Below are 21,041 nucleotides of genomic sequence, written 5' to 3'. Positions count from 1 at the left end.
TGATGGTGCAGTCTTTCACAGAGTGGTGAACCCCTCCTCATCTTTACTTCTGAAAGACTCCGCCTCTCTCAGATGCTCTTTTATATATGTTATTGACCTGTTGTTGATCAACCACCAGGTGATTTTTAGCATTACACAACTTTACCAGTCTTTTGTTGCCCCGTCCCAACTTTTTTTGGAACGTGTTGTTGGCATCAAATTCAAAATGGTTATATATTTTTCAAAAACAATAAAAACTTCTCAGTTTCAACATTTGATTTGTTGTCTTTGTACTATTTTCAATAAAATATAGGGTTTAAGTGATTTGTACATCATTGCTCTTTTTTTCGTTTACATTTTGCACAGCATCCCAACTTTTTTGGAAATGGAGTTGTAAATTAAAGCTGGTTCTGTTGAATGCATCCTAAATTCCTGCCAGGCATCCAGGTCACCTCACCTCAGAGAGCAACACATGACCATTGAAGCTAAAAGACCAAAACTGACTGAGGTCACATGTTGACGTGAGCCGGTTGATTACTGATATTCTTACAAGTATTTTTTTTTCATTGGAGGTTTAGCCAAAAATTACATCTAGATATGCAAATGAGATGTTATTTGCATAAAACATCAATTTGCATACATTAAAACAAAATAAACAAAACAGTTTTTTTCCTGGTCAATTTGTAGTATAATATCTAGCATAAATACAGCTGTGAGTGAAACATGAGGACATCCTTCTGTAAAGTCCCTCAGAATGTGGTTAGAAATAAATATTGAAGAAAAACAGTTTCTTTTTAGAAAATGTGGGAATGTTGACATGAGTACTATGAAAGCCTTCATAGTACGATTAGTACAACAGTATTTTGTTTAGGTTCTACAGGAAACAAGCTTTTCAGTGATTTATAAGACAACATGGTTGTGCCAAGTGTGGGCAGAGCTAAGCCTTCATTGGAGTTGCTAATGTTGAGAAGCGACAATTTATGTTGATTTTTGACTCCTTTGATTACAACTTAAGAGAAAACATATTATAGAATCTGAAAAATAAATTGATGGGACCAACATTGTCATTTCTGTCTGTAGTTTCTTGGCATAAAGTATCAGACAATAAGAAAAATGCACAATGTTAATTAGAGCTGAAACTGTTCTTAATGCATCAGGAAATATTTCTGTTGTCATCCAGTGTACAGTGAGTTAATGACTTAACCTGTACAGGCGAACACTTCACTTACAGTGCCTGTGTGAGGCAAATAGCGAAAGAAAAAGAGCAATTATGACTGAAAACTAAAAAAGAAGCAACTTTTAAGGATAATCATATAACACATGCAAGCCTGACTTAGATTTCAGTGGAGGCACAACGTTACCACTGTCACCACTAAGAGAAAAGGTACATTGCAGTTGGCGCTGCGTTTCGTCAGAAGCAGCCAACGTTACAAAAGCTCATCATGTTCCATTACTAACGTTAGTCACTGGAATATTCTAAGATGTATTCATTTCTGTTAATTGCTAGATTTTAGCAGGTTAGTATTTTAAAGCTATTGAACGTTCAGCAGCTCTCAGAGCTTTACATACATCAGCCAGCTGACTGTGAAAAATGTCATTCAGCTCGTTTTGCAAACATAGTTTTAACATGTAGAAATGCCATCTGATCACCCTGAAAAGCTGTTTACATGTAGCTCGTTTAGTGAACTAGCGTTAAAATGTTGATGCTGCAGCCTAAAGAGCTGTAATGTTATTCTATGTGTTTATTACTATATATTTTCTGTTTAGTTATTGTTTATTACTGTAGCTCAAAATCATGCACTTAAACAGAACACTGTGTTTGTGTGTGAATGTGGTAATTTAGCTCATGATAAACACTGCCTAAGTGTGCCAAAACATTGTCATTGTTACAGGTTTTCACATTCAAGCCAATAAATCAATTATTAGTCCGTAAATTCACGTGATTAATTGACTATCAGAATATTTGTTTTTTTTGCAGTCTTGTTGACGCATCACTGCCACCTACTGGATACATTTTGCACTGCAGTAATGAACAGATCAAAATGTTGGGTTAATTATGAAAACGATTATTGTTTTTAAGTTTGGTTTTGAGAGCGAGTGTTTGGATACTCATTTGGAATCGCCAACGAAAAATGCCGTTTGGGCCAGCCCTAAAATTATAATGACATTAAAAAGCTTAAGGAAGACTTGAGCACAACCTCATTTTTTAGAACCATAAAAACATCCCCCAAACCTGACCATCCCTGTCCAGACACAAACACGCGCACACTGGCTACGTCAGGGTGACTGTCCACCACTGCAGTTCCTGTCGTGGCTATAGCTGAATTGACTTTGAGCTTTAATTGGTTTGTGTTCTCTTTCCTTTCTCTTTCTCTGTCTCTTGTCATCACAATGAATCTGTGTCATCTTCTCCAGAGGAAGCTCCGCTGGGATATGTGAGGATAAACTCCTGCATCCCTCCTTTTTTTCCTTCTTTTGTTCCATTTCCATCGTGTCTTGTCTTGTTCCATCTCTGAAATTCCTCTACATGTCTTGCCATCACCTCCTTTCAGAGACGTCTGCTCTTAGTCACTTACTGACATCAGGTGCTTGATTTTCTGTTTATCTGTTCCTTTTTTTTGTTTGTTTTACATCTTTAAGAGTTTGGCCAACTAACATCTACAGTTTTTTGGTCCAAGATGTCCCAGTTAGGGGTGGGAATCTGTAGGTGCCTCACAATTCAATTCGATTTCGATTCAGGGTGTTGAGACAATTCTAAAACGACTCGATTTTTCATTTTGCATTTCATAGCCTACATTTTGATTTATCTTTCTCCTGTTAACGTCTTTAACAAGTGTCTTAGCTGACTGTGAAGTAGAGCTGGGCAGTATGACAGTATTTATCATCATTGTAATAAATGTTGTTATAGTATGTCACACTATGCTTTTGTGAGCATAGATAAAGTCAACACTTCCCAACTGCATGTTTGATTACAAAAAGAGCTCAGTTAGTCCTGTTTAACTGGATTAAGTGCAGCCCAGACTGTGAAATATTAAATAGAAATCATTATATTAATAGTTTTTGATAGTATTTTAATAATGGCGCTACTTTTTATCAGATGTCAGAAAAATGTAACATATTGTGTATCAAGAAAACTTAAAACATCGTAATATTACATTTTCGCCATATCGCCCGCCTCCTCTTATAATATAGTCTAAAGTCTGTTTCATCATCTAATACAGTCATATGCAAAAGTGTGAATACCTCGGTCAACTTAAATGTTTTACTGATTTTCTATAAGAAAATATCATAACTTTTGCACAGGCCACATTTTATGCTTCTTTTTTCTTCAGTATGTTAAATTCAGCAAATCCACAGTAGTTGTGTATTAAAATGTGCAGGAGTTTGTTCCTGTAGAGGACGCGTTCATTTATTTTCACTTACAAAATTAACAGAAAACATGTCATTTGACCGGGGACCCCAAACTTTTGCATATTTTTATTTATATTTTTTATTAGATTTTTTTCTTCGTGTTACTTATTGTGTACAGAATAGCTCGTGTTTTTTGTATCAGAAATGTTGTTACTGATGAAAAATTATTTCACTTAACATTTAAGAAGCCTTTATATCTAAACACTGCTACAGTATTGCTAACTTTCATTTCCATTATAAAGTTGATGTTAATAACAGTTAATACTTCAATATATTTTTAAAAGCCTCTGAACTTTGAATATTACTTAAGTAGACTGCCTATTAGCAGTTTGCCCAGTTGGTTGTTAAACAAAGCTGTGTTCTTATTTGGAGTCATGTTTACTGTGGTTTCTGACTTTTTTATTGCATATATATTCACATGACTGAAATTCCACGTTTTTTTTCCCCTCCTTAAAGTCAGCAGTGTATCAGATGTTATAATCTGGTTGTATGTGAGATTATTTTACAGTAGGAAAAAAATCTGATTGTGATGTTTTGTGAAGCGATTCAGAATCTTTTAAGACGGCATCGCAACACATATAAGAATCAAACGTTTTCCCACCCCTAATTAAAGTGCTTGGGCTTGAGTTTTTGAACTCACCTTTATTATTACAGGCAGCAACAGTGAAATAAATTGTGTGATTAAACTATCAATTATCTTCAGACTTGACGCTTTAAAATATGACCATTTAATTTTCTATGATGTGCTGTAATGAAGTACTCAGTGACAGATTGTCACTCTACTTCAACAGAGCATTGTTGTTGTCAGTCTTGGCAGTTTCCTCGTAGATCTTCCTTAAAGGACAATTTCAGCATTTTCTCGCAGTATTTTTCCCCATTTTTCACAATGTAATAATATGTTGTTGGTGTTTCTTTTAATGCTTCTAAAGTAGGACACAGTCCAAAAACGACCTCAGGGCATAGAACTGCATCCAGTTTCAAAATTCAGATTTAAGATGGGCTTATAAGTTAATGTTTAAAAGTAGTTTAATGGAATTACATCTACAGGTTACTGTGTGAACGATGAAAAAGCCTTTTTGTATATTCACAATGTTATAACTTAACCTAAAACTGCTATTTACCTTTTAGCTTCATAGCTGGTGTCGTGGTCATACTTTAGAAGGACGCAGTTTGGGGGGGGGGAAATGGGGGAAAATACTTTTGAAGAAAATATTTTGAAAATTTCCTTTAAAATCTATGTAGTCGACTGACCACCTTAACATACCACTAAGGCTTTTTGACCACTGTACAGTACAGTTGGCTGCCAAGGTTTGGGTGCCCCTGATCAAATTAGATTCTGTTTAAAATAAGTACACATCCTCTACAGTGAACACACATCTGCACAGTTACTGCTGATTAGCTGAATTTAACATTTTGGGGGAAAAGTAGAACATGGAATGTGGCCTGTGCAAAAGTTATGGCACATTTCATAATTGTTTTAGGTTTTCCAATTTGTTAAACTCAGCAAATAAATATAAACTATGCACTTACATTAGCAGAAAAATGCCATTTTTCAGTTCACTGTAGAGGATATTAATTTCTTTTCATTAACAAAATCAACAAAGCATGTCACTTGACCAGGGCACTCAAACTTTTGCATGCCACTGTACATTCATGCTGGAAAAAAGTCAGATATCTCCATATTTTTCTTTTTCTTTTTTTTCCTGAAATCACTGGTGTGCATGAATTTGTGCACTTGTATGCTTTTTTTCCTTTGCAGTAAACTCTGAAAAGGACTTGCTTGGTTTAAATCTCAGCTTTGTGATTTTTGTTGTGTAGATCCGCCCTGGCATCTGCCCATCAGGGTCAGCCCCTGCCCAAGACTCTCAGCGTTATGGAGAGCACCCCACAAGTGCGGGGAATGCACACCATCATCAGGTACGACCACAGTAATTACATTAGCAGCTCTTTTTAGGAGACAAAATGTAGTAAAAACACAATTTACTGAAAACAGTGACTAAAGATTGCAAGATGCTAATTTTTTATCTTGGATACTTCATGTTTCTGGTCATATTTGTTATTTAATGTCATTTAAAAGACTTTATTTTTGTTTTGTGGGATCTTCAGTGAAATTGTAATGACTGTAAAATGTTTTGATCAGTGTGCGCCGGCAAACGGGAAAAATATTAACAATAATATCATGTTTCACCTCCCCCTCTCATCATCACCCCAATCAGCTAGCACAGAGACCTTCCCTGATACCACGTTTCACTTGATTGACATCATGATAGGGAGGAAAAATTTATGTTAACTTTTACATATGTTACTTATGAAGAGGAGGCCCTTAAATAGATGCTGTCCTTGGACTCATGGGTGGAAATATGAACAGAAACTTAATTGCAAGCTGTTTAAAATTCTTACAGTATAATTAGATCATGGCAGCACGTCGCTCCAGTTAAATCGAACATTCTCTCTCGATAACCTGTGTGAATATAGTGTTGTATTTAAAGAAGCTGTCACTCTTATATGGTTGATTGATGAACGTGTAAAAATCGTATTGCATCATCGATGCAAAAAAACTGCAAACTCTCCTATAGTCATCCAGTAACTGCACTGTTTCAGTCAGTCGGTCAACTTTACGTCTGATTTACTGAGCGCTTAACATTTACATCATTAAAGCTTTGTTAATGTAATGTTTGAAGGTGGTTACAGTGGAACAGAAGTAAGCTTGCAAACTAGAAGCTGTGCTTTAAGTCAACGATACTTCTTCTGTAAATTAGCGTAAAGCCACTGGAGCTCCACTGTTGCTTAATTCACCAACCCAGCAAACTTAAGTAGTGGTTTTGCAGGAATAAATTAGTTTGACCTAAAAATCAACTTTCTGAGTTTAGCTGTTACAGTCGTACTTGGCTCATTGCTTTAGCAACTGTTCATCTGGGGCTGTATTACAGAAGTCTGAAATCTTATCTGCTCAGTCACCATGAAACTTTAGTTAGGACTAAATTTAGGACAGAAGATATTACAGAACAACAGTTCTTAAGTTTATAATCTAATCTTAACTCCAGATAAGAAAACCGTATTACAGAAACATCCTAACTAGACAAAATTTCCAAAATACTGTCCTGACTTTAAGATGAACCCCAGAACGTCTTACCTTCTGTTTAACCGTCAGTGTCAGGCAGCTCAGTTCACTATAACCAGCATAATGACGCTACATTTATCTACACTGAAAACTGAGCTTTGATTTCTGCGTTTTAAAGATCTCAGACGCTGCAGACTCCACTGTCCCTCTGATCACCTTCGTGTATTAATGTTGATGATGAAATATTACAGTGATGGTGGTGAATAATGAGGAGACGGAGCTGAACGTGTGTCTGTTTATTTGGAGGAGTAACGTTAGCGCGCTCGGCTAAAGCGTTTGGGAAATGGAGACTGAAACTGGGGAGCAGTGACGCTCTGATAAACAGCAGGGGGCGCTCTCACAGTATTCACACCTTACAGTTTATCACACTTTAGATTGTTTGACCCTTTTTTGCACATCAGTAACCGTTGCTAGCTGCCTGGCTAATTAGCCTGATTATCAAATCAAATCAAATCAAATTTATTTGTATGGCGCTTTTTACAACTGATGTCACAAAGCAGCTTCACAGAAATCCGTTTAGAACAACGTTTCAACATGAAATGTAAATCCTCCAGGTGAGCAAGCCAGGGGCGACAGTGGCCAGGAAAAACTCCCTCAGTTGAGGAAGAAACCTTGGGAGGAACCAAGGCTCACATGGGGGGACCCATCCTCCTCTGGTCAAACTACGTACAAAATTATTATTCTACTAATATTAATAGTAGTAGTAGTAATAGTTAGGAGACTTCAGTGTAGAGTGGGCAGCCAGTCCAAGGCAGGTGGCGGTGACTGGGTTGTGGGTAACTGGTCTGAAGCGGGTAGCCGGAGAGCTCTACAAACAATCATCCAGCAGTGTCCGGCCGGACAGGTGGGCAGTCGTTTTCTCAGAAGAAAGGTAGGGAGATGGAGTTAGTTTAGTTCTGTATGGGTGTATGTATAGTAGTATGTAAAACATTTCCAGAGTGTGGCTAACGACTCCGGCAGATCTGACTATAACAGCTTAACTAAAAGGAGAGAACCAAAAGGGCACACAGACACGGGAGCACCCTGAAACAATCTGGCATCCCTCCGCTCCACCGTCCACAAACCTGAGTGATCGCGTGCGAGCGGCGGGACGACAGCACCAGCGTCTCAGTTTACTATGATTCCCTGCGTCCATGGACCCCTGGATCTGCTGCCTTTATCCAAGGGGAAACATTAGCTACCAAAAGCAGCCAATGGAGTGATGATAGAACTGGACTGATATGATCAAATGTTCTAGATTAGTGAGAACCCTGGCTGCAGCATTTTGAACTAGTTGAAGTTTACTTAAATTCCTGCTGGTGCATCCTGACAGTAGTGCGTTACAGTAATCTAGCCTTGAGGTAATAAAGGCATGTACTAATGTTTCTGCATCGTGCAGCGATAAGGCATTTCTTATTCTGGCGATGTTGCGAAGATGTACAAAAGCTGTCCTAGTGATGCTGCCTATGTGTTGATCGAATGATAAATCTGGATCGAGTATTACACCAAGATTTTTTGCTGCTGAACCTGGTATAACTGGAAAGTCAGCGAGATTTAGAGTTAAATCTGATAATTTATTTCTTGCCACTTTTGGACCCAGAAGGAGAACCTCTGTTTTGTTACTGTTTAGGAGGAGGAAGTTACGCAACATCCAGCCTTTCACATCTTTTACATAGTCCTCTATTTTCTTTAACCTGTATGTGTTTACGTTTCAGCTGTACACGTATGGTCGGTTGCTAGGTAACTGACATGACAGTTGATTGCCTATTTCGATCGAGTAAGTTAAGATTTCCTAACTTGAGGTAAGAAAAGATGCTGTAAGATAAAATTCCTATATTAATATCAGATTTGCTTCTGTAATAAGAATTTGCGAAAAATCTTACCTTGACCTGTCAGATCTTAAGACAAAAAGATAGGAAGTTTCTGTAATACGGCCCCTGATGTACTTAAACAAACTGTAGTGTAAAGATGGTGTTGAGCAATTTGAAAGTAGAGTTTAGAATCACTGTCCGCTCCAATGAAACTGCATAGGCAGTTTAAAATGATAGAAAATGAAGGAGAGGCTGTGAGAACACTAAATATTTAGATACTTGGTTTTCTGTCCAATGAGGATCATAATTGAAAAATAATTTCATAATTTAACTTTTGTCATAATTTATATTTTCACTGATTGGTGCTGCTGCTGATAGAAAGAAGGGAATAATCAGAGCCAAGAAAGACTTTAGATAAACTATGCGTGAAAGTGGCTCAGTGACGGTTAAGAGCTACGCACAGCACAGAACAGGGTCAGTTTTAGCTTACATTTTAGTGGCATTTTAGCATCAGTTAGCTAGAACCATGTCCGACCTGTGTGGCATATTTGGCCTGCTAACTAAGCTCTCGTTAGCTTAGCCAAAACGCTACAGAACAGGTTCAGTTTCAGCTTTCTGTCACTCCAGCACCGGGCACTTTTATTCTCTCAGACCTTAGTTTTCATCATCTAAACTTGTTTCAGCAGAGCACCTGTTAGTCAGAATCAATCAGTACTGTGCTGTGTGGCACTGTTTGGGTCTGTAGCTGCTCGCTAAGCTAACGCTAAGTTCGCCGATCAAGATACAGATCCAGACACCACAGAATAAGTTTTACTTCAGCATTCTGTCCATTCAGCGCCAGTTGGTCAATTTCAGCCCCTCAGATTTGAATCGTTATCATCTAAAATTGTGTCAGTGCTTTCCGCCTAGTTAGCAGCACTGTTTACTATTTATTAATTTAGACAGATGATTTGACAGTTAATGAATGATGTCTTGAAAATTATGCACTGTTCCCCTGTTTAGTGACCATGTAAGCAACTTACTCTTCGTAACTTAGGACGTGCTGACTTGTCCGAATAAGCCTGTCATCTGAAGCCGGGAATTCGGTTACATCATACGAGACCGTATTTCTGCCTATTAATGTTAACCAGTTTATAAAGTTTATAAACGCCTGTTTTTCCCCGTTTTGTATTCTAATATTTTATTCTAACGCTGTTTGCTATCCGGTGTGGTCCAGAGGAGGATGGGTTCCCCTTCTGAGTCCTGGTTCCTCTCAGTGTTTCTTCCTCTTTGCTCTTAGGGAGTTTTTCCCTGCCACTGTCTCCATTGGCGACGCTCATGGGGGCTCAGACCCGGATTTTTCTGTAAAGCTGCTTTGTGACGACACCTGTTGTAAAAGCACGGTAACACTTTGCTGTAGGGTATGGTTCATAAGGCTACACGACACCTATATAAGCTTGTCATAACAACTGACATAACCCTATATAACGTGTATAAATGCTTATTCCAATAGACGTCATCTGTCATGAAGACTACTTTGATCAAATTGGCAAATGTAACATTTATGGCAAATAATGTCTGTTGGAATAAGCATTAATAAACATTTATGTAAGGTTATATCAGTTGTCATGACAAGCTTATGTAGGAGTCATGTAGCCTAATGAACTGTACCCTACAGTAAAGTGTTACCAAAAGCGCTATATAAATAAACTTTTACTTGACTAAAGTAGACGCATCGCTGCAGTCGGTAGTTATTGTTTGGATTATTTATGATCACTAATGTCATGTTATTCTCTGCATCGACATGCCAGTCATTTGTGACTTCACGTAACTTCTGGACAGGAACAGACTGGGAGCCGCAGTGTTTAACATTTCTGTGGAATTTTTCAACATTCAAAGTTTATTTTAACGAAAGTGTGCCCTGTTAAATGAAGTGGTGATTAACACACTAATTCTGTATGCAGTGTGAGGCTGGTGCATGTAGGCCAGTGTGCTTGTATGTTGACCCTACAGGACTCCTGTGATAAATTAGTGGTCTGTGCCCTTCTTTACCTTCTATCTGACCCCTTGTTGCCGCTTTCTTCTTGCACTGAAACACCACCAGCGTGTCCTAGGAAGCAATAAATCACCTGTGTGTCTCTGTCCCTACAGGAATAAGGAAACAAACCGGGATGAATTTATTTTCTACTCTAAGAGATTGATGAGGCTCCTCATTGAGCATGCCCTCTCCTTCCTGCCACTGAAGGTCAGCAGCCGCACACTCATCAGTGACCGCAGGTTTTTAACCTGTAGAGAATGAACTCAGTCACTAACATTTCTCATACTGGAGTAATGTGTCAGCAGACTCATTACATGAGAGCAAATTCATATATGCTGTAAGGAGTTCTTGACGTCAAAAATTTTGAATTAAGGGATTCTATTAATGGTGTCTTAACTTTTCTATTTTATTATTAGAATATTTGAAATACCACTCAGAGGTATTTGTCATATGTTGTGTAATTGATTTCCAAAGCTCTAACATGTCTTTAATTAGCGCTGCCCTTCCTTCACAGCCGGTGTCTGTCGAGACGCCCCAAGGCACCATATATGAAGGGAAAAGACTCAGTGGCAAAAGAGTAAGTGTTGAAGTTGTATAGAAAGCAGCTTTGGGTTTGGATTCTCTCAACATATTCTCGCTTTTCATTGTTTAAATAAAATCTTGTGTCTCCTAAATAGAAACTTTACAGAAGAAGGAAAAAATGCTCTTAACTTTTAATCTATATTAATGTAAAAAGATTTTTGGTAAATCATTTTGAATCATTACTTTTTGTTTATTTATCATGAAATTTTAGCACAATGCAAAGAGTCACTGGTGTTTTCAAGTTGTGGAAAAAAGCAAAGAACAGCAAAAATGGTGTGACAACGTTTTTGTGTGCGTGCAGGTTTCAAAAAGAGTTTTTAAAAGTGATGTTTTGTTGCTGAAATGCCTTAAAATTACAGTTTAAACAGGAAAATGCAAATACAGCAAGTTATATATAGTATAACATACACTGATCAGGCATAACATTATGACCACCTCCTTGTTTCTACGCTCATTGTCCAGCACTGCTGTGTCTGATCCACTCAGACCAGTGCAACACACACTAACACACCACCACCACGTCAGTGTTACTGCAGTGCTGAGAATGATGAAAATTTGCATCTTTTTTATTTATTTGGAAAAAAGTAGTTTTCCAGCTGACAAGGTTTCGGCGTATGTGAAAGTTCAAGTGTGTTAGAAAAGCATTCCGAGTGTGAGTGTAATTCTGACATCAAGACAGAAGTGGGCTACTTTTAAGAATCTAAAATATGATATTTTAATTTTATTATGTCACTGCATTATTACAGGTTTTTGTGGTTTGATGTCTTCACTTTTGTTCTAAACTGAGTAAAGATGATGCATCTTTTAGCTCAGAGTTTACAGTGTAATTTCATTATAAATAACTAAGGGAATCAGTTTTGTGTCGTCCCTGTTTCCCTCGTTCAGTACAGTAGCCCACATTATTACGCTTTTCACGATGCACTGCTGCAGTACCTACAGAGAAACATCCTATTTATGAGCTGCTTGTTCTCTCTGTGATTACAGGCATATTATTACCTCACACCGTTTCATTGTGTGTGTGCGCTTGTGTGTGTAGATCACTGGGGTGTCCATCCTGCGCGCCGGGGAGACGATGGAACAGGCTTTAATGGCCGTGTGTAAAGACATTCGACTGGGAAAGATTCTCATCCAGACCAACCATGACACTGGAGAGCCCGAGGTACTGAGCTTACAGCTTCTTAATCTTTTCAGACTTTTTTCGACACTAATGTTGGCATGTAATGTTTTTTTCATGTATAAGTCAAGAATTCTTAGTAGAAGAGCTGTACATCAACATAAATATCTACTTTTAATTGAAACTAAAGATGCACTGATGTATAATTTCTCAGCTGATAACAGATAATTAACACCATGTGACTGATACCAAAACCCGGTAATTAACGATGATGTGAGACCAATGAAACAAATAAATAATAATTATTATATATAATAATTATTCCCTGATACCCCCCCTTTTTGCTGAATTCACTGTACTGGCATGCAAACAGTGCCCTCTGCTGGCCATGAGACTTCAGCCTGGTTCAGTTCACTTTTTTAAATATTCACATTCAGTTCATATCTTGTATGGACAGTCAGAGCTTCTTACTTATAAGTGTTGAAAAATGACAAATATGTGATGAAAATATGGCAAAAATGTAAAAGTCACTTTAAAAAAAAAACTTTACCCTCAAAAACTTCTACATACAAACACTGGACAGTTTAGAATCCACACAAAATGAATTCTTCGTTATGAGTGAAATTGATTAATATGAAATTGCAGCATGCATTTGCTGTCCCTGGTGATTCATGCAGCCTCTGTAGACTAAGATGTAAATCCTTTTCAAACGTGACCTTGTGCTGTAGCAGGTCATCACTCATTACATCTTCTTTCCAGGTAGAGTAATATCATCAAAGTTAAACATTCTACAGATTGAAAATAAATAATAAAGTACATAAATATTATTCTGGTACCCTGGATGTTTTCCCTAGCCTGTGTGTAAAGAAAGTTTGGTCTGGTTAAACAATGTTTTCACAGTTTGTGTCTATCCTGGTCTGATTTGCTCCTCAGCTCCATTACCTGCGCTTACCCAAAGACATCAGCGAGGACTACGTGATCCTGATGGACAGCACAGTGTCCACAGGGGCTGCTGCTCTCATGGCCGTCCGAGTCTTACTCGTAAGTAGCCGTTCATCCTGAATCCACTGCTTTTATTTCTCTTTCTGTTTTTGAGTTGCATAGTTACTAAATGTCTGACGTTTCTGTTGTCCCAGCATATATTTAACTAAAAAGCACACAGGGCTCACAGAGTGGGCATCCTGACATCCCAGGAGGCCTGTCACTTTAAATTGTTTGACCAATTTGACCAGATAACATGAATTAAACAAAATGCTAAGAAAGTAAGAGGCAACAGTTTAGCACAATGAATCGCACATAATTATACTACAGTATTTTGGTATAAGTATCCACACACATGATTCACGTCATTTACCTCATAAAATTACTACACAGATCGGCCAAAAGCATAATAATAAATGGCGTCACTGATGATTGTGTGTTCGGAGCAAAAAATCAGCCAGTTATCGTCAGTTGTGCATAAATTGCATTACGCTGTTCATAAATGTAAATAATTATGAGCTGTCTGTTAGCTGTGTTTTGGAGCAGCTTGCTGACTTGGAAACAGTAAGTGAACAATTAACTAGTTTTAGTTTTGTTTTGTCCAGTTTTGGAACATTATGTTGGGATTTCAGTGCAAAAATGGAACCATTAAAAAACTGTTTCTGCTTAAATTGGACCGATTTGTTTTTCATTCTGTTTCTGAGCCCTAAAGACCATTTTTAATAAATATAACCAGAATATGATGAAGAGTAGAAGGCAGATCCTAGACCAGCGCTAGCCATGCAGCGATAAAGCAGAGAGGCAAAGAACATTTAAAGTATGACAGATAACACAAAAGACACTGAGTCCAGCTGGGAGATAAGCGGCGGCCTCTGAGTCTGCAGGGGGAAATGATAAGAGCTCCTGCTTTTCCCATTTTCACCCTATTTTTGCAGGAACCCGATATGCACTGCGTTCTACAGGATCTTTGACCTCACTCTTGCAAAAAGCACATGTACCTGTCCAGCTTTGCTTTTGTGATGACTGAGGACAAAGTCCAGCGCAGAAAGAGAGCATGCAGGCGTTTTTCCCCCAAAGAGCCTGGAAAAGGGAGAGATAAATACTATTAAACAAATTCAGAGATATCTACTGAAATGAGCCTAAATGTACTTGAATGAATCATTAAACTGTCTGCTTTTCATCCACACCACTTACAGCACAGTATTATTGTGTGCATTCCTGCATTTTGCAGTTATGTAAGTGCTAAGCTTGTGTAAACGTCATAGATGATATCCCAAAGATACAGCATCACAGTACTTGCAGAAAGTTTTTTCTGGGGTTTGCAAACAAAATGCACCAGCAAAACATTAGTTTCATTTTTACAAAAGGCTATGAAAAACATTTAAATGATTTTTCTTACGTAGACTAAAACAGTGTTTAAGAAGGAACAGGAGGAAAATCTTAGCAATTGATAAAAATGATTTAATAAACCAAGATCATGCTATAATGGACTGACATCCAATTAGCTTCCTATTACTGTGTAGTTTATGTAGTTGGTAATATCACTCAGCCCTACTACAAACATGTCACACCCAAAGAAATCACCACAAAAACTAAATAAAAGTCCCAGGTAGAAGATTTACACAGAGTCATTCTGTTCCTGCTTCCTATGTGAGTTAAAATGGGGCTGCTCTTTTTTTCCCTCCCTCCAAACGTTCTCCAGTCCTTGAGCTGGTTGTCACTGTGCTGTCAGGGCTGGTTCAGCCTTGGTGAGTGAGTAATGTCTCTGTGAACTGTGTCCTTCCCTTGGTTTTAGGACCACGATGTTCAGGAGGATAAGATTTTCCTGCTGTCTCTGCTCATGGCAGAAATGGGCGTCCACTCGGTGGCCTACGCCTTCCCCAAAGTGCGCATCATCACCACGGCTGTGGACAAGAAGGTCAATGACGAGTTTCACATCATCCCAGGCATTGGTGAGCTGGTCTGCCTGTTAATGGGATACTTTAATAAAAAAAGTCTAACCTAATAGCTGATAGAGGCAGTTTTAACATGGTGAGATTTTCGTCCGTCTGAATATGAGCCTTTGCGGCTGCAGAATCCGGTTTTGTGCACAGACGATGGCAAATTAGAGATGGAAAGAATGCAAAAAAAGTCAAGAATATTCATAGAATAAAAAGTGAGATCTAACATATTATATCAGAATTGATTATACACTGAAAAACAACACATTGGATCCTTGACTAGACCCAGGTGTCTATTTAAGGACAGCACAAATTATATTAAAAGTAACACAGCCAGGGCTCTGAACCAGTATGAGGAACGCAAACATACACCAGAAATACAGAATTTTGATAGGAATAAATGCAACCAAAAGCATAATCATCACTCACTGTTCAGGAAGAAATGTGTTAATTTAAAATCTCTGTTAGGGGTTAATAACATTTGTTTTTATTCTGTTTAGCCCACTTGCTTATTAGTTGTCTTGCCTCCAAATTCGCAAATGTTTTTGGATCAACATGATGTATCATGAGATTACATTCAGTGTATCATTTCATAAGTTTTTATGGTATGTATATGGTGCTTTTTACCCTTAGACTATAGAATAAGTACAACCCCAATTCCAAAAAAGTTGGGACGCTGTGTAAAATGTAAATAAATTTAAATAAAAACAGAATACAATTTACAAATCTAATAGACCCATATTTTATTCACAATAGAACACAGAACACATATAAGACGTTGAAAGTGAGACATTTTGCCATTTCATGAAAAACATTAACTCATTTAGGGCTTGATGGCTGCAACACATCTCAAAAAAGTTGGGACAGGACCGAGTCTACCACTGTGTAGCATCCCCTCTTCTTTAACAACAGTCTGTAAACATCTGGGAAGTGAGGAGACCAGTTGCTGGAGTTTTGGGAGAGGAATGTTGTTCCATTCGTGTCTGATGTGGGATTCTAGCTGCTCAACAGTCCTGGGTCTTCTTTGGGTCTTCTTTGCCGGATTTTTCGTTTCATGATGCACCAAATGTATGTGGTTTAGCATTGTCCTGCTGAAATTTGCAAGGCCTTCCCTGAAAGAGACGCTGTCTGGATGGGAGCATGTTCTAAAACCTCTATAGACTGTTCAGCATAGAGCCTTTCCAGATGTGTAAGCTGCCCATGCCATAGGCACTAATGCAGCCCAGACCATCAGAGATGCAGGCTTTTGAACTGTGCACTGATAACAAGCTGGATGGTCCCTCTCCTCTTGAGTCTGCAGGACACGCCGTCCGTGGTTTCCAAAAAAAATTTTGAATTTTGATTCATCTGCCCACAGAACAGTTCTCTATTTTGCCTCAGTCCATTTTAAATGAGCTTTGGCCCAGAGAAGACGGCAGCGTTTCTGGATCATTTCGACATATGGCTTCTTCTTTACGTGATACAGCTTTAACTTGCGTTTGTGGATTGGACGGCGAACTGTGTTCACAGACAGTAATTTCAGGAAGTGTTCCTGAGTCCATGCAGTGATTTCCAGTACAGAATCATGCCTGATTTCAATGCAGTGCTGCCTGAGGGCCCGGAGATCACAAGCATCCAGTATGGACCGTCAGCCTTGTCCCTTGCAGACCGAATTTTCTCCAGATTCTCTGAATCTTTTGATGATATTATGTACTGTAGATGGTGGGATTTCCAAAGTCTTCACAATTTTATGTTGAGGAACAATTTTATTCTGAAATTGTTCTACAATTTTTAGAAACAGTTTTTCTCAGATTGGTGAACCTCTGTCCATCTTTGCTTCTGAGAGACTCCGCCTAAAATGCTCTTTTTATACTCAGCCATATGCGTTAGTTGCAAACTGCTTTGTTGAGATGCGTTGCTGTTCTAAATGATTTCTGAAGTTCTAAGTGAGTTAATGTTTTTCATGAAATGGTAAAATTTCTCACTTTCAACATCTGATATATGTTCTATGTTCTGTTGTGAATAATATATACATCTGTGAGATCTGGTTTTTATTTACATTTATTTGCATTTCACACAGCGTCCCAACTTTTTTGGAATTGGGGTTGTACATAGTCACAACTTTAAGTAGAGGATGGTGCTCTTTCACATGATTTTGTTTGTCACGTCATTATGCAAGAAACCATATAGCCAGCTAGCATGTTGTGCATTTTTAATGGGAAATTTACTTGCATACAACATTGCATTGGGATTTACATTTAGTAAACTGTTAGTAAACATTTAGTAATTGCTATTAAGGGCTAGTTGCTATTAAAGCAGTTTACAGTAAAATTCCATTGCCTATGTAGGTGAAAATGTCTATCCTTGCAAACTCAACTGTCTAGTAGCTTTTCAAACCTACGATCCAAACATAAAAATTGTTTATATTAGACCTGCATACAGCCTTGTGTAAGAAACAGAATTAACCCTTTTTCCTCCTTCATTTTGTTCTAAACTGTTTAGGAACATTAAAATATTGGTTCTGCTCAGAGTGAACCGACTGATTTGTTTCTGAGGCCTGGTTACAACAGATATTTAACACCTTATTTATGAGAGTGTACCAGAAAATAATGTGACAGCCAAGCCTGTGTTCCCTAAATATCACCAATAAATAAAAGATATGTTGAAGCCTTTTGACATGATATAATTTGAGTGATCGAAACACCCTGATGGACTGATGGACTGATCCAAAGCTCTGTGTTTTTGCAGGTAATTTTGGAGACCGGTATTTTGGAACTGATGCTCCTTCAGACTGGTATGAGAGCGATGAGGGAATGGACTACTAAGGCTCAGTTACAGGATGTGCTTGTGTGTGTGTTTGGAAGGGGGTATGGGGGGGGTGGGGGTGGGGGGGGATCAGAAAAGCACTTATTCTCTCATGACTGTGGCAGTGACTGCTGCCTGTCTGCTATATGAACCATATCAGGCTCCACATCTGCACCGGTCTCACTACACCACGCTTTCAGAGATCAAACCGTGTTCTCACCCCGAGAGACGGGTGCCGTTCTCAGCTTTGCTTGAAGTGCCTGTGTGAGTGTAGAGTAAGTAGTTTCAAATCTCTTCTTCAAGGGAACCAGCATCAACACTGACTCAGCTTTGGCTGCACCTGAAGGAGGTAACGGCTCAGCCGACGTTGAAAGGACCTTCACGCCCTGTTCACACTTGGTATTAACATTCGTCTCGAGTGTTCTGACCATAAATGGACTTGAATGCATTTCTAGTGACCTTTTGTTTTTTTTCTGGAGGAAGGGTGCGACACATATTTACTACATCAGTCTTTCACTTCAATTGTAGTCAGACAAAAATGTCCCATGAGTCCCGGCTCATGTAAGGGCTGCTACATATGTTTAGATCGTGCAGATTGCTAATGCAGCTTATAAACAAACAGGAGAGGAGGTGAAGATACTAAGCAAAGCAGCTGTTTCTGTCTCTGCAGTTGATTAGACTGTCCTTTGTTGGAGTCGAACACACTGGGACGCTTTAGCATTCACATCATGATTAAGTGACCCTTATTAGTCCTAGAAATTTCAGCTGTGCGAAACACCACGTACACACTCGTGAACACACACACACTAGTGGGCAGTGAGTACACTTGCCCGGAGCGGTGGGCAGCCCTATCCACGGCGCCCGGGGAGCATTTGGGGGTTAGGTGTCTTGTTCAAGGGCACTTCAGTCACGTACTGTTGGCTTAGGGGATCAAGCCGGCGACCTTCCAGTCACAGGGCTGGTTCCCTAACCTCCAGCCCACGACTGACCAAGTGTTGTCATCATACCTGTCCCTCACCACCTCAGAAGGTGGTTTGCATGATTGGATTATAATGCATCTCAAAGATGACCAACCTATACTCGGCGCCGTCCACTTATGATCGGATCATCCCGGACGTGTGTTAGTGCCAGGTGTAAATGATAAATCAGTGAACAGGTATGTAGTGAATGAAACATAGAGAATATATAGAGGATGATCTGACGTTGAGTTAGCTTTGATACCGCATTTCAGACACTTGAATTTTAGAGTAGGGGGAGTATCAGACGTAGTCAGTGCAGAGGGATGAATGTGTTGTCGTTTTTCGCAAGATTATGCCTTTGTGTTTCCTCTACAGCAAATTAGTATTAGTTTAATTAGTGGGGTTTGTTTTTGTGTGCAACAGTGCAAAAGGGATTTCAAAGCCTTTTGGCTAGACCTTTTAAAGGAAGTGCGTTCTGAAATGGTGTCCAAAGGAAAGATATTTTCCAGTTTTACAGTTGAATGCAAAAGTTTGGGCGCCCCTGGTCAAATTCCTTGTTTTGTAGCTTTTCTGTGTGAAAATAAATTTAATTATCCTCTCCAGAGAAACACTCATGCACTTTTTAATGCACAGTTACTGTTTGTTTTCAGGATTTAACATATTGGGGAAAAATAACTATGGCACATTATATTTTTATGTAGGAATTTTGCACTAAAATTTGCTGAAGGTTTATTTCCTGTAGAGGATGCGTTTCTTATTTTCAAAAACAAATTCAACAACACACGTAACTTGACTGGGGGTGTTCAGAATTTGCACGTGACTGTAGTTGCGCTCAGTACCACTTGAGAGAACAATTGTAGGTGTAGAGAGATTTTGCTGCCATTTCCAGGTCGACATACTTGAATAACTATTTAAATGTAGATAATGTATTTAATATTTGTTAGGTGCCTCGACGGGTGGCAGTGCTGAAATAAATGAAATTGCAAATTATTTGAAAACGTTGGGTAGGATGTCTGATGGATAAATAAACACAAACCATTTTATCACTACTGTGCTGATGTTATACAGCCACGTAGAACCACCCTAAAGCACGTAAGCGTTGAGTTTGGCTCTGAGATTTCACAGCATGTGAATCAGCCACTGTCGTTTTCAGTGTCTTGACTGCTTAATGAACCTCCACAGTTCATTTGAACACACTGACTAATATGGCTTAAACTTGTACATGGGAAACAGATCAAAGTCCGACTGAATTCACAGAGCTAATCAAGGTGATGCTGAAATTCCATAGTTTTTTTATTTTTTTTTATTTCAAAATTTCTGTAAAATTAAATGGTTAAACTGTAAACAAAGTAATTCGGAATATATTGGCGTCAAATTAGTAATCCTAGAGACACTCACAGAGAGAGCACTGTTACAGTGGTAATGGGAACCAGACATCTAAGAGCAGAAAGTTTTTACATGAAATTATGAATGTTTTTTTTATGTCTGAGATGCTATTTTTTATGGTAGTTTTGCAGTAAAGTTTTTGCCTAAAACGTTTTTAAAAGGATTCATGGTGAAGGTTTCTTCCCTAAAGAAAACTCACTCAAAAATTCAAAACTATATTAAAAAGTATATTTTGATTTATTATTAATTTACCACAATCACAAAAACAGATGTGCAGGTTCACTGGTTTTGGATGGTAAATAAAATGGCTGTATCTGCTTTGTAGGCATGGTGACTCCTGGTTCCTATCACCACCACTGTGAAGACGTCTGAGTCTCTACAGTGAACCATTTCACATCAAACCAGTCTGAATGACTTTGTTTACATCTCATCATCAGATCATGTGTTAAATGTGATTTTCATATTAACCACCCAAAAATATTGTTTTTAAAGACTGGGTTCAATATGCATGTAAAACTGGCCCGGCACTGCTGAATCCATGTTTAGCTTTAAAGAGGAATGTTACACATCAGTTAAATCAGATGTGCAACACAAACGACGTCGACTTCATTGTGTGTTTATGTATTTGGACTCCAGCCCCTCAGACACGTGTTGGGATTGGGTGCTTGTGTTTTTAGACTCGCTGTTCCTTATGTTTACTCTGTGCTCAGTGCTTTAATATTTGTAAACACTTCATGACATCTTAGAGATTCAATCTCATTACTTGACAGTTTTAAACTTGAAGATTTACTGGTTACATTGTCCAAACGCATTTTTATTTTATTTATATGTATTTTTCCATTCAGAGCTGTCGCTGCACAAATGAAATATAAGCGTTCTGTTATACTTTTTTCATGTCTCAGTTTTCCAAAGCCATTCCAGTAATGCCAAGCAGTGATATTTCTTTGATATAAGCGCAATAAAGCATCTTGAGCTCA

At 38.5% G+C, this 21,041-nt stretch overlaps 1 protein-coding gene across 2 annotated transcripts in view; it reads left to right on the top strand.

Moving 5' to 3' along the window:
* Positions 1-21,041, top strand: part of si:ch211-243j20.2 (uridine-cytidine kinase-like 1) — a 52,073-nt gene extending 31,032 nt beyond the window's left edge. The window contains exons 8-15 of one of the 2 annotated variants that reach the window (XM_036581181.1): positions 2,395-2,414; positions 5,209-5,307; positions 10,432-10,525; positions 10,833-10,895; positions 11,937-12,059; positions 12,948-13,055; positions 14,791-14,947; positions 17,663-21,041. In XM_036581181.1, the coding sequence (XP_036437074.1) occupies positions 2,395-2,414; positions 5,209-5,307; positions 10,432-10,525; positions 10,833-10,895; positions 11,937-12,059; positions 12,948-13,055; positions 14,791-14,947; positions 17,663-17,739 (741 nt within the window). In that variant the 3' untranslated portion in view covers positions 17,740-21,041. The remainder of the gene's footprint in view (positions 1-2,394; positions 2,415-5,208; positions 5,308-10,431; positions 10,526-10,832; positions 10,896-11,936; positions 12,060-12,947; positions 13,056-14,790; positions 14,948-17,662) is intronic. The other variant, XM_036581182.1, reaches the window with a different exon arrangement.

Source organism: Colossoma macropomum, unplaced genomic scaffold, assembly GCF_904425465.1.
Source record: "Colossoma macropomum unplaced genomic scaffold, Colossoma_macropomum, whole genome shotgun sequence".
NCBI classification, from domain to species: domain Eukaryota; kingdom Metazoa; phylum Chordata; class Actinopteri; order Characiformes; family Serrasalmidae; genus Colossoma; species Colossoma macropomum.
The sequence above is the reverse complement of the archived record's forward strand: the minus strand, read 5'-3'. Positions and strand labels throughout refer to the sequence as shown.